Source organism: Serinus canaria, chromosome 1A (genome assembly GCF_022539315.1).
Source record: "Serinus canaria isolate serCan28SL12 chromosome 1A, serCan2020, whole genome shotgun sequence".
In the NCBI taxonomy this organism is placed as follows: Eukaryota; Metazoa; Chordata; class Aves; order Passeriformes; family Fringillidae; genus Serinus; species Serinus canaria.
This window is the reverse complement of record NC_066314.1, coordinates 50,287,552-50,299,605: the sequence shown is the minus strand read 5'-3', so window position 1 is coordinate 50,299,605 and position 12,054 is coordinate 50,287,552. Positions and strand designations below refer to the sequence as shown.

At 50.5% G+C, this 12,054-nt stretch overlaps 1 protein-coding gene across 3 annotated transcripts; it reads right to left on the bottom strand.

Annotated features, from left to right (window-relative positions):
- Positions 1-4,559: 4,559 nt before the first annotated feature.
- TXN2 (thioredoxin 2) lies at positions 4,560-11,525 on the bottom strand. 3 transcript variants are annotated; one of them, XM_009086445.4, is made up of 4 exons: positions 11,382-11,525; positions 10,676-10,860; positions 9,573-9,696; positions 4,560-4,708 (listed from the first exon to the last, which is right to left on the bottom strand). In XM_009086445.4, exons 2-4 carry the CDS (start codon positions 10,858-10,860, stop codon positions 4,592-4,594), a joined length of 426 nt encoding a protein of 141 aa, XP_009084693.1. In that variant the 5' UTR covers positions 11,382-11,525; the 3' UTR covers positions 4,560-4,591. The 3 variants fall into 3 exon arrangements, with proteins under 3 accessions (XP_009084693.1, XP_050842554.1, XP_018765398.1); XM_050986597.1 differs by having other exon boundaries at positions 11,412-11,433; XM_018909853.3 differs by lacking the exon at positions 11,382-11,525 and adding an exon at positions 11,184-11,361.
- Positions 11,526-12,054: the final 529 nt, after the last annotated feature.

The window sequence follows — 12,054 nt, the reverse complement described above, 5'->3', positions numbered from 1 at the left end:
TCACTTCCCACCCTTGGGCAAGGGACCCTTTGCCACCAGGAAGGCAGCCACAGGGTTTCTCTCACTCCATTCCCACTGGGATGCGAGCAGATGCATTTTCAGTCTCCCCCTGTAGGCCTCTTGTTTTCACCCACTTGGCTCCTCTGGTCTAAAAAATTTGGGGTTTCCCCTGCTGCTCCTGCCTCCATCCTTCCCTGGCTAGTAGAATGCACTGAGAGAGAAAGCAAGCAGGCACGGCTCAGCACAGCAGCCACCTCCAAGCTGCATCTAGCCTGTGGCTACCACCTTCCTGAGAGTTGCAGTCTTTGGTTTTTGCCTGCAAAAGTTTTTAAGAGGAAAAGTGTTGCTGAAGTTACAGAGCTGCTGAGGCAGAGAAACCACAAAGCTCACAAAGGTGCCCCACATCCTTAAAAAGATGAGAAGGATATGGCAGAACACCACCCGTATGTGGTGATGGACAGCGTCCTGAGACTGGGACACAGTGAATATTCTTCCTAGCAGCCAGTGCAGTGCTGTGTGTTGGATTTAGTATGAGAATAATGCTGATAACATACCAATGCTCCACTTCTTTCTAAGCAGTGATTACTTTAAATCAAGGACTTTTCAGTTCCCTATGTTCTGCCACTAAAGAGCTACACAAGAAGCTGGGAAGTAGAGCTGATCCGAACAGGCCAAAGGGATATTCCATGTCATAGGACATCATCCCTACTGTATAAACTGGTGGAGTTACCTAGAAGGAGCCAATCACTGCTCAGGGACAGGCTGGGCATCAATCACGGTGAGAAATTATATTGTGCATCATCTTGTGTTTTCTTTTTGTAATTTCCCTTTTCATTATGAGTATTTTTATGTTATTCTTATATTTTACTTTATTCAAATTATTAAACTGTTCCTGTCTCAACCTTTGGTTTTGCCTTTTCCCCCCCTGATTCTCCTCCCCATCCCACCAAGACAGGTGTGAATAACCAGCTGCCTGGTACTTAGTTGTCAGCTGGGGTTAAACCACAGCTTGAGCCTGGGTGTGTTGCAGGGGCAGGTAAGGAGGACAAGAGACTATGTAACAGATGATCTAGTCTGGTTTTGGTTTGGAAATCAAGCCTATGGTAGCTTTATCTTATCTTTTTATTGACTAGATTATTGCAGCTGCTGTTATTCTTTAACTTGCAGGAAACTAACAGGAAACACTTGCCACCATTTAAGCAGTAGTTTTGAACAACACTGAGCTTAACATTGCTGCTAACAGACTTGCAGGGCTAGAGAATTTAACTAAGTGCTGATTCTGTCTGAATCCTATAATTACCTGAATGAGAAAAATGAGGTGTGTGAGGGGAAGCTCAGTGTGATTAACTGTCAGGCCATCAGCCTGGCTGGGCTGCTGAAAGGCCCTGCCTAAGGCAGCATCAGTGGGGGCCACTTCCACACAGAGCTGGTCTTTGTTTTCTTCTTTGCACAGGAGGAATCTTATTTGTTGATAAAGCAAAGGATTTACTGGCCACGACGCCAAGGTCAGACCTCACTAGAAACAAACTGGCCCAAACTATCCCCCTTCAGAGGACCACATATACACAGCCCACTGTGTGCTGCAAGCACACATCCTCTACCAGCCTTTGGAGCTGGTCTTGGCATATCATCTCTAGCAAAGAAGACAGCAAAGCTCTCCCTTCCTCCTTGCAGATATTCACTATGAGCCGGAGCAGCTGGAGATTAACTCGGAGTTCAGCAGGCAGGCACAAACATCTTGGGGAAAGGAGCAGCTGTGCGAGGGCTTGATACAAGTGTAAAGCCAACAGAAATTAATGGAAAACCTCTGCTTGCCTGGAATCAGGTGCCTTGGACAAGACTCTGAGGAGAGAGGCGCTGTGCCTGACCCTTGGCGTTGGGTTCAAAACACGCATGGGGAAGAGATGTGGGCTTAGCTGAGTGTTGCTTCCCTTGGGAAGGCACTGACTGCCATGTCCTCTTAAAATAGAAACAAGGAACATTAAGAGCTGAGAAAGCTACTGTTAAATAGACAGGCTTGGGTAGGAGAGAGCAAATGCTTGACAGATCAGAGGAGGATTCAATGTACTTAACTCCAAAAGGGAAAACAAACTTCATCCTCACTGGAGAAACATTCTCCCAGCTGGCATGGAAAAAACAACTACTGCTGAGGAATTATCCTTTGCTTCAGCTCCCTTCAATCGGGAAAGACTAACATTACATTCAGGTGGCATGAAAATTGCTGTGCAGCCCCTCTTTAACCACTACATAAATACACTGCTGGCACTGCTTCCTGTTTGCACCTCCTGTTACTAACACCGCTGTGGGAATCCCTGAAGCCTTCCCCACCAGTTGGCAAAGAGGGAGCTGAATTAAAAACCTGGCAAAGAAAATATCCTTCTGCTCTGAGTCCTGTCCTGTGGTGGAAACCTTGCAGGCTGCTTGAGGAATCTCGAGCTGTCCCCAAACCCTTCTTCCTACTGTCCACCTTTTACATTGTTCTGAAGGATTCCCACAAGGCACCAAGTACATGGGTCTTCAGCATTTATCTCAAAGAAACAGTTGTGGCTTTCACATAATGCACCCTAAAGTGGGCTGGCACTTTAACAGCTGAGTGACACTTTAGCTCTGCTTTTCCTTAGAAGGAAGCAATAAAATAACTATTTTATACTGCCCCTTAATTACACAATGCAAAGTCACTGTGTTTTTTCCTGTTCTGTAGGATGGTAAGGTAAGAAGACTGATTATTGTTGGGTATGTTGACGCTGTTCCCCTACTTTTCCTGCTTGTGCAGGAAAATGGAGTCTTTACTAGAAGTGTTTACTGAGCAGGAACACTGAAACTGCAGGGGAAATTGCCCAGCCTGAAACTGAGGAGTTCAGGAGCAGCACAGTCTTTGTGATCTCTGGAATAAAATGAAATGCCAGTTTTTATTGATTGTAACTGACCAACACTCCTTTACCAGATTACATTCAAGTGACATCACCTCTAGCAGCATGCCAGCGGTGAGATCAGCCCAGCCCCAATGGGAGGCAGCCACCTCAAGAGACCAGTACCACCTTGTGCTGTGGCCCTGGCTCCGGGGGGACAGAAGCAGGTGGGAGCAGTGATGGCAGCCAGCAGTGCTGTAGTTGCAGCAGGACTTGGATCACCACTCCCCTGGTTCCTTCAAAGGTCATAAATTGTTACTGCAGAAGTGCAGAAAAAAAAATTACCTGTCTGCTCATATACCAGGGAGGTAAAATGGAGTAATGCCAAAGCAGATTTAAGATTGACTGAAGGAAACAGAAGCTGTGGAAAAAAAAAAAAGAAAGGGAAAAAAAAAGGCTGCTTGTACATAGTTATTAAGCATTTACAACGTTCTCATGCAGCTTAGATAAGCAATCTGGAATTAAACAGTACAGTAGTCATCAGTGCTGGTTCTGTACTCTGCCTGCAAGCTCAGGAGGAGGCTGGGAGCACTCAGAAGCCAGGTTGACAAGAAACAGGTGAATGTGAGAAGGAGGAGGAAGAGGTTACAAGGGCTGAAGGCTGCTCAGATAGAAGCCCACAATCAGTACCCTAAATCCAAAGGTCAGGGCAATTGAAGTCAAAAGGCTGCCTTCTGGCAGGGCTCACCCATGTGACCTCATTTAATTATTCACAACAGGGAGAGGGAGGCTCTCAGGCTCTACAGACAGGGGAGGGGTGAGAAAAGCACAGGGGGAGGGAGCACAGCTCAGGTTCCTTGTGTGCAATGAGCAGCTGTTCATCTGTGAGTGACAGGTGAGTCCTCCCTCTGGCCCCCTGGATCCAGCAGCACACAAATGGGGTCCTACAGGCAGCACTGAAAGCCCCATGGAAGGAATCTCCTATTTTGTTTTCAGCACATTACCTTTTAGTAGGGATCAAGTCATAACCTGCACTTTCCCAACCCATCATTAGAAACTGTGCTGCTGATACTCCCAACTCACCTCTCTGGACAGACAGATTTGTGAGAATCAAGTTTTATTCTCCCGTCTAGACAGCAGTGACTGATAAAAAGTTCTCTACTGCTGCAAACATACAAAAGGAGATCTATAAAATACTTCTCCCTATTTTCTCTTACTAAATTATGATGGGAGCCCATGGATTTGTGGAGGAGTTGTACCTGTCCCATCAACACAAGGACAGAGGAAGAAAGAGACAGGTTTCACAGACAAGGCAGAGGCATTCTCAGCTTTAAACAAACCCACCCAGGGCAGGTATGTACCATCATCTTGCAGGGAGCAGCTGCTCTCTGCTCTGGGCTATCAGATGTGAGCCAAAGACAAAAACATTCCTCCTCTTAACTCAGCAGCAGCAACTCTGCATGTCAGCTCTTGGCTGATTAACACAGGCTCCTAATTCCAGCCACATTCCCTGTTTTGAGAATAAGCAGCCCTGCTCCTCAGCACCCTTTGCAACTACTGCTGCTCATGAGAAGGGGGAGAAGGAGGGAAGGGTTACAATATTTTCCATCTCCTAAAAACACCAAAACAGAAGAAACCCCCGGGTTGTACAGGTCAGGCAATTGACCTGCCCTCAGCTCTCCCAGGCAAGGAATGCACAACATGGACATGTCCAGAGGCAGAGGTACAGCCACCCTTTTACTTCAGGCTCCAATGAGTTTCTTGAGGAATGCCTCCAGCTGATCCTCGTCCTTTATGCCCACAAATTTATCCACAACGTCTCCGTTCTTCATAGCCAGCACAGTTGGCACTGCTGATACCTGGGGTAAGAGAAACAGGGAGACATTTGAGCAAAGCCAGCAGGAAGCCACCTACACCTGGTCTCCCAATGGAAGTCTAAGGAAGCAGCTACAAGGGAGCTGAGCATGCACTGCTCTAGGGTAAGATGTCCACTTGCAAAACAGGCCAGCTGAGCTGCACGTTCCCCCTCTCTGCACTGTCTTACACCACTCTACTTGAGATAAGGCTGAGATGCTTTTTGAGTTTAAATAAGACGCAAATGTTTAAAGACAAAACCACAACTAATACGAAAACCATCTCCAGTACAAAAGCTTCTTCTCCTCCTTCCCTTTTTGTCCTCTCATAAACACACCTAGGACACATCTCAGACATAATGACCTTTGGACATTTTATGGCCAGGGTAACATCACACTGGACCTGTGTTCTTCTCCAGGCAGGACTGGAGCTCTAATCCCAACCTGCCCCGCCATTGCACAGGCAGATTTCCTGCTCATATTATGGCAATGACAATCCCCTCCAAGCCTTCTTTCTTTCCCCACTTCTGTTTTCAGTTATTTATCTGGTCACAAACCAGTGGTCATTCAGTGCAGATCCCTCATAATTAGGCAAGAAGTGAAAAAGTCCCTCTGACCAGAGCTAGCAGGCAGCTATGCTGCTCTGGGCACTGCTTTTTTAGCTCAGAACAAAGTTTGCTGGGAATTATCCAAGAGAACAGTGTTGGAAATGACAACACTCCCCAGGGACTTGCTGGTTGACTGGTGACAGCAGAAACCCCAGGGACATGACTGAAAGAAGAAACAACCAGAGCTTGGAGAGCTGCAGCAATGGAAGATCCGATCACATTTCTGACCCCACAGCTTATCTCTGCAAAGTCTTCCCCCAAAAACACATCCTGTCCTTATCTTGCCTGCTGACTCTCCTCCAGCCTGCAGGGCCTTCCCGAGTGCACTGCCAGCCCTGCTGCCAACAGAGATCTGTAAATCCCTCTGCAAACCCATCAGAGGGCTGGCTTTTCTCCCAGTGGGAGCCTGAGATGAAAGGGACATTTTGTCTTCCCTTCCCACCCAGTCCCAGTCAGGCAGTCCAGTGTGGCTCTCCACGGTGTCCTTCAGGGCTTGTGCAGTCTCATCTGAAGGGATGGGAGCGTCAGGGCTGCTCAATGCACAATCTTCAGCTCCTCCTAGTGACTGCAGGGAGTAGATCCAGAGGGCTTGGGCCCCAGCACCGGCGATGGTGCCAATACATTCCGTTGCGATTTTGGGAGAGAGAAAAGATGCACTGCCTCAGCTGCTCTGTCCCTGAGAAGGCAAACCTCCACGAAGCCTCCCTCTGGTCTGCACAGTGGGTTAATATCGAGCAGAGTTGCTCCAGTCCTATCCAAAAGAACAAAAACTGGCCCCTATTAGGGCTGGGGTGAGGAACAGGCAACTCTTGGAAGCTCTACGGAGAAGCAGCCAACACCATGTTGCCAGGCCCTGCAGGCTGACCAGCGCACCCACGAGTTTCACATGGCCTTGATTCCTCTGTCTCTTTCCCTCTTTGTGCAGGTGAGCAAACCCAAAGAAAGAGTGGAAGGTCTGGGGCTCGTGCTGCAAAGCCAGATGAGAACTGGGGGCACAAAGCAACTTTCCTCTGCTCAGAAAACACGATGTTTTTGTCAGCTTCCTTCCTGCCAGCTGCAGCAAGGGCAGGCTGTTAATGGAGCATGTACTTTGTTTTGCTGGTTAAGAAGAAAATATCATGGGAATTTCTAGAATGCAAAGTTGAGGGCACTTTTTCTTTTTTTGGGTCCCATCTGCACTGAACCTAAACAAACTTTATTCCTCCCTGAAGAGCATTTCTACAGAAAAAATCAGTCTGCTTTTCATTAGTGTTGACCATACGGATAAATAAACAGACATGGCCATCCAGGTTATTCCTGGCAACACCCATACCAAGGGAATTCTCCCCCATCTAAAACTTTTATACAAGCTCAGATGCCACACAACAGAGTGGGGAAAGGATTTCACCCAGGCCTCCGAGTGAGGAGGTAACAGGATGGAGCTGCACTGATGAATGACTACCTCTGTACCCAGCAGCGCTCCTGAGCTGCCCACCCACAGTGGCCAGAGAAGGGGCTGCCCTTTCCTGGTCACCACACACAGAGGCAACTGGCTAAGGCAAGAGATGAATCTAAAGAATTTTAAGAGATTGCAGATAAACAAAAGTATTTCTTCTTCCTTTCTGCTCTTGAGGTGAGAGGTCAGGAGCTGGCTGGAGCAGTAGAGAAAGGCCACAACCAGAGATGAAAGGTATTCAGTATTATGGGGAGTCCCCAGAGAAAACACTTTTGTGCTAGGCACAACAGGACAGGGAAGGGCATGGGGGACATTCCTATTTGCAGGAAATGCATCCGTGCTTTGTGCTAAGCTGGGATGGCTAAGAGCCAAGGGCTTGTATAAAGGAATGTGCCAGCATTCCTCAGCTCTTCCAGGGAGCCTCCCCCTGCACCAAGGAGGCTGCTGAAGAGGACATTGTGCAAGCAGGCAGCAAGCTGGCGGTGCGTGTGTGCGTGGGCAGGGGAATAAACATGGATGGAGTGAGACTTCCTGGCAGCTAGTGAAGGAGTTGTGGGGGTGGCATGGACACTGAAAACCCCCAAAGACTTCCTCAGCATGCAGACATCTGATCCCCTAAAGAATGGCTTTAAAACAAATGTTTTCTGATCCCCTCTAAGCACCACCTGTGGTTTTCCTGATCTCTCACAAACACTCTGTTTGGTCCTTCTTTGATCTCAACTTGGTGCCTTCCCATCAGCCCTTACATTTCTCCTTACACAGCAACTTCCCAGAAGATGAAGCAAAACCAAACACATGCTCAGCACATGAACAAAAATTCTGCCTCAGAAAGGATGCTCCAAACTTCGAAGATCTGAGCAGAAAATTCTCCCATCCCCCTACCTGTTTGCAGATACGGTACTTGCAGACAGTCTAAGGAAAGCGTTTCAGCCATGGGGATAATGGCCGAGACAAGACACACATGCATCACTCCAAAAGTGGAGAAGGGCCTCTTGCAAAACAGAAACTTCACCATGTTTGTATGTAAGGTTCCTGAATGAACTGCTAGAAGCTGACCCTTCCCTGCAGCCTCAGTCCTAGCTGCACACAAACACACACAGCAGGCAGTGCTCCCTCAGCACCCGTGGGGAGAGGACACACAGCACATCATCAAACATCATCAAACCTGCACAACTTGGGACTTTCAGCTTCTTTTCACAGACCTTTCTCTGCATGCAAACACCCTGCTTGTTGTTTTCCACTCATCTGAGATTATCCTCTTGTAATCTCAGCTCATTCTATCTACTGGAAGGCTTCGAACAATACATGAGTTGAGCTAATAATCTCTATTCTCTTCTCCTTAGCGTGGTTGCTACCAGAGCTTTCCATGTATCTATTAGGATTTACACACTTTTAGATGATCGCTAAAACCACCTCATCCTCTTCAACTTCTCACCAGCACCCCCTGAGCTATGCAGCCTTCTGGGCTTGCAGCAGCCAGTCCTTTTCAGGAGCCAGCAGCCATCTTCCTTGGCCTGGGATGTATCTGCCAGCACGCCTCCACCCTGGAGAGCACCGGAGGCTCTCGTGCTGAGCTTGTGGGAACTGCAAGTCATGACTGTGGCCACCAGCTGTGTGGGCACTCCACCACAGCAAGGCAGAAAGGTCTCCCTGGGGAAAGAGTGGGAGGGAACAAGCTGTTCCCACTTCCATCTCCTTCTGGCTCAGCAGGGTGCAGGAATGGCATCTTCTCCAGGCTCAACAAAATGACAGCTTGCTCGGGAGATGGTTCACACTTTTCAGGACAGCTTGAGGAGCTTGCTATGCTAGTTGGAAGCAGGACTTCATCTGCAGAGGGGGAGAAGATCCATCTGCATGATACCCAAGTGAAAATGAAGCACATTTTCCCCCTGTAAAATATAACAGCAGGATGCCCCAACTCCATGGGCAGAGTGGTTGTTTGCGAGGACAGACAACAGAGGCAAGCACGGCCCTCAGAAAGGCTTTTGTGTTTCTTAAACTACCTAACCACTGACAGAGGGGACAAATAAATGAATCATGTAAACTAAAGCCATGTCCTTCTCCAGTCATTCTGCTCCTTCCTGGGAGAAGGGCAGCACAGGGAACACACCCAGCAGTAATGTCACACGCTAATGTAAGCAACAAGGTCCTCCCCTTTCAAGAGCAAGACGTGCTCCTGTTTTTTTTTCTGGCCTGGCTTCTACCTGTCCAAACAAAACTCACTGTGTCTCCTTGTGCCACAGCTTAAGGATGGGGACATTATGACCCAGCTTGAGATCCTGAGCAAGGAAGGGAAAGAGAGGACAGGCTGGTTGCACAAGAAACACGTTCAGTAGCACGGCAGACTGGGGCTTGTATCTTCATGATGTTGCCCTGAGCAGCAACACGTTCAGTAGCACGGCAGACTGGGGCTTTTATCTTCATGATGTTGCCCTGAGGAGCAACACGTTCAGTAGCACGGCAGACTGGGGCTTTTATCTTCATGATGTTGCCCTGTTGCTGCACCTGAGCAGCCCCAGATGGCAGCAAAATGCCATGTGTACTCCAGGCTCCTCGAGGCCAGGGAAGCGTTTACATGCACAGACACCCGCAAGGCCTAGAGCCCCTCCCTGCAGAATCAGAGGTTGGGATGTTGGGCATGACCAGCAGAGCTGGAGCAGAGCCAAGCAGCAAAATCCACCTACTGACAAGTGACCCAATGGATGAGGAACCTATAGGCTCTGGGCTTCCCCTCCCCTCCAATGCTGCTGCTGTGCAGGCCCAGTTCTCCTTAGGGAGCGCCTTTGCACTGCCAGCCAAAGAAAGCCTGTGCTCTTCTACTTCCTACCTCGTACTCGATAGCAAGATCTGTGTGATCGTCAATGTCCACCTTGGCCATCAGCACCTTCCCCTCCTGCTTGGCCACCAGCTTCTCCAACCTGGGGCCTAGGATCTTGCAGGGACCACACCACCTGATGGAGCAGGAAAAGAGAGGGCACATTAGGAGAGGCAGTTGCAGCCATGGAAGGCATGCTGGTACACCAGTGCCTTTACCACCCCTGCTGTTCCACTCAAGAGCCAGCCTGGAAATACAATTCCTGAACCACAGGTTAGAAAAACACTTCTCTCACAAAGGAGCTGTCAAAGGTTAACGAAGCTCTGCATCCAGTTTCAGGCTTCAATTAATTGTCCTCTCCTCCCTGGGTGATCCCAGCTAATGCTCACTTTGGTTTGTCAGTTGGTTTACTTAGAGCAGAAGTTTTTTTGGCTATTTTGTGTTCTCTTTGCCCAATATCATCTGTAACAGGCTCACATAACAGTACTGGAGGACTATGAAAATACATGAAAAACCCAAAGATAATCAGTATTGTTAATAGAGCAGATAGCACCTAGGAATATTTTTCCTGGCTGGTGGATGGCAGCATTTTTAGTGATGACAACTGCTGTCATTGGTGCCACAAGGCTGTTATCAACACATAAAGACATTTGCTATAAAGAGCCTCAAAAACCATGCAGCTTTAAGAAATATGGAACAATACATCATAACAATGGTGAGGCATAGCAAGGGCAGAGCTCTCCGAGGACATTGCATCCATGAAGCCAAATAGGGCAGATACTAGAGCTTTTTCCTGAGGCATCTTTTGTAGGATGATGCAACACTGGGCCTGGGGTGACACCTGAGCACTTGGAAGGTGCAGCTATGCCACCCTGGGGAATGCTTTCCTGGGACTCCTGTTTGACACTGCAGCAAGGTGTAGCTGTGAGGGGAATCTTCATGGACTGAGCTTGACAGGCAGAAGCATCTTTCAACACCGGACTCCACAGCTTGAGAAGCCTTCAGGCATGCCCCTCCGTGGTGAGCCTGGAGTGCCACCGCATCAGGAAAGTCACAGGGACACACCTGTACGGGTGGTGGTGGAGAGAGGCGCAAGAGCCACAAGTGGAACTTACTGTGCGTGGAAGTCCACCACTACGGGCTTGGGGCTGTTCACCACCCGGTTCTGGAAGTCGCTGCCATCCTGCACGTTGAAAGTGCTCCTGCGGCCGGCTGAGGTGCCAAAGGCCCTGCCGTGGGATGCCAGGGGCCCCCGCGTGGGGAGCGCCAGCAGCCGCTGGAGCGCCAGCCTCTGGGCCATCTGTGGGGAGAGTGGTTGGTGGGGCGGGTACACCCCACGGCTGGTCCCACTGCAGCAGCGACCCGATCCGAGTCCCCGCGACAAGACAGCCCCCAAGCCAGGAGGTGTCCAGGAGAAAAGCTTATGGGGTATGACGTGGGATTGCTTCCTGCCCCGTGCCCAGCCCCTGCCCCGCTCTGCAGCTCCAGCCCAACGGGCACGGAGCGCCCAGCTGGACCCCGCCTCCTCCCCGTTTACAGGGAGACAGCTCCAGGCCCAGGCTCCCCGTTTCGCTAAGCCCTGCGGAGCAGAGCTGCCCCCACGGCCCGTTCCTCGCCACCCACAGGGCAGAGCCAGGCCTGCTCCGACACCGCGGGGCTCCTTCAGCTGATGTGTCCCAAAGGGTGGCACAGCGCCCCCGGTCCCCAACCCACAGGGGAGAACAGCCCCAGACAGCGCCCCGTTGCTCCCTGAGCCCCAGGGCAGAAGGGCACGGCCGGGAGAGCCCCAGTCCACCCGCCGGGCCCACGGCCCGCTCGCACCTTCCCGGCGCGGAGGTGACCCGCACACACCGAGCTCCCGCCCGCCTGCGCCGATTGGCCGCTGCCGCCGGAAAGCTGCTACGGAGGGGCCCACCGCCCTCCCAGCCGATTGGCAGTCGCCCGAAGAGCCGTGCACCTCTGATTGGCTGCCGTGCCTGTCCTTTAGGCCGCTTCGCCCCGCCCCTGGAGGGGATGGTGGGATGTCACATGGGGAGAACCCTGGCTGCTGATTGGCGGGGGAGTCCTCCAATGGGCGCAGCACAAGCCGGGACCACTCCCGGTCTCAGTGCCACTCCTGGTCTCTCCGGCTGGCGGCTCTCTTCTGCTTGAGGCTGGGCAAGGGGCTGCGAGCTTCACCTACTTTAAGTTTTCCTGGAAGTGCACAGCTCTCCAGTGCCCCAGACAGCAATTAACGCAGTTCCACAACGCACCTGCACAGGAAGGGCACCGGGACGAACCTGCACCTCTACTCTCAGGGGTGACCACAGACCAGCGTGGCTCATGCCACCCTGGCCAGCTGCATGTGAACAGGCACTATCTTCCAGCAGCAGCATTGCTTGGAGAGCCCAGCAATCTCAAAGAGAGCAACAACTCCTCTGTCACTCTCTTGACCTCTTCTGCTTCCCTGCCTCTCCAAGGAACTGAGGTTTTAGGGAAAAGAGCAGCTGAATTC

Coding starts and splice junctions, on each gene's coding strand:
- TXN2 (XM_009086445.4), bottom strand. CDS start 10,860: ATGGCCCAGAGGCTGGCGCTCCAGCGGCTGCTGGCGCTCCCCACGCGG. Junction 9,697..10,675: donor GTGGTGGACTTCCACGCACA/GTAAGTTCCACT, acceptor CTGCTCCATCAG/GTGGTGTGGTCCCTGCAAGA. Junction 4,709..9,572: donor ATCTTGCTATCGAGTACGAG/GTAGGAAGTAGA, acceptor CTCTTACCCCAG/GTATCAGCAGTGCCAACTGT.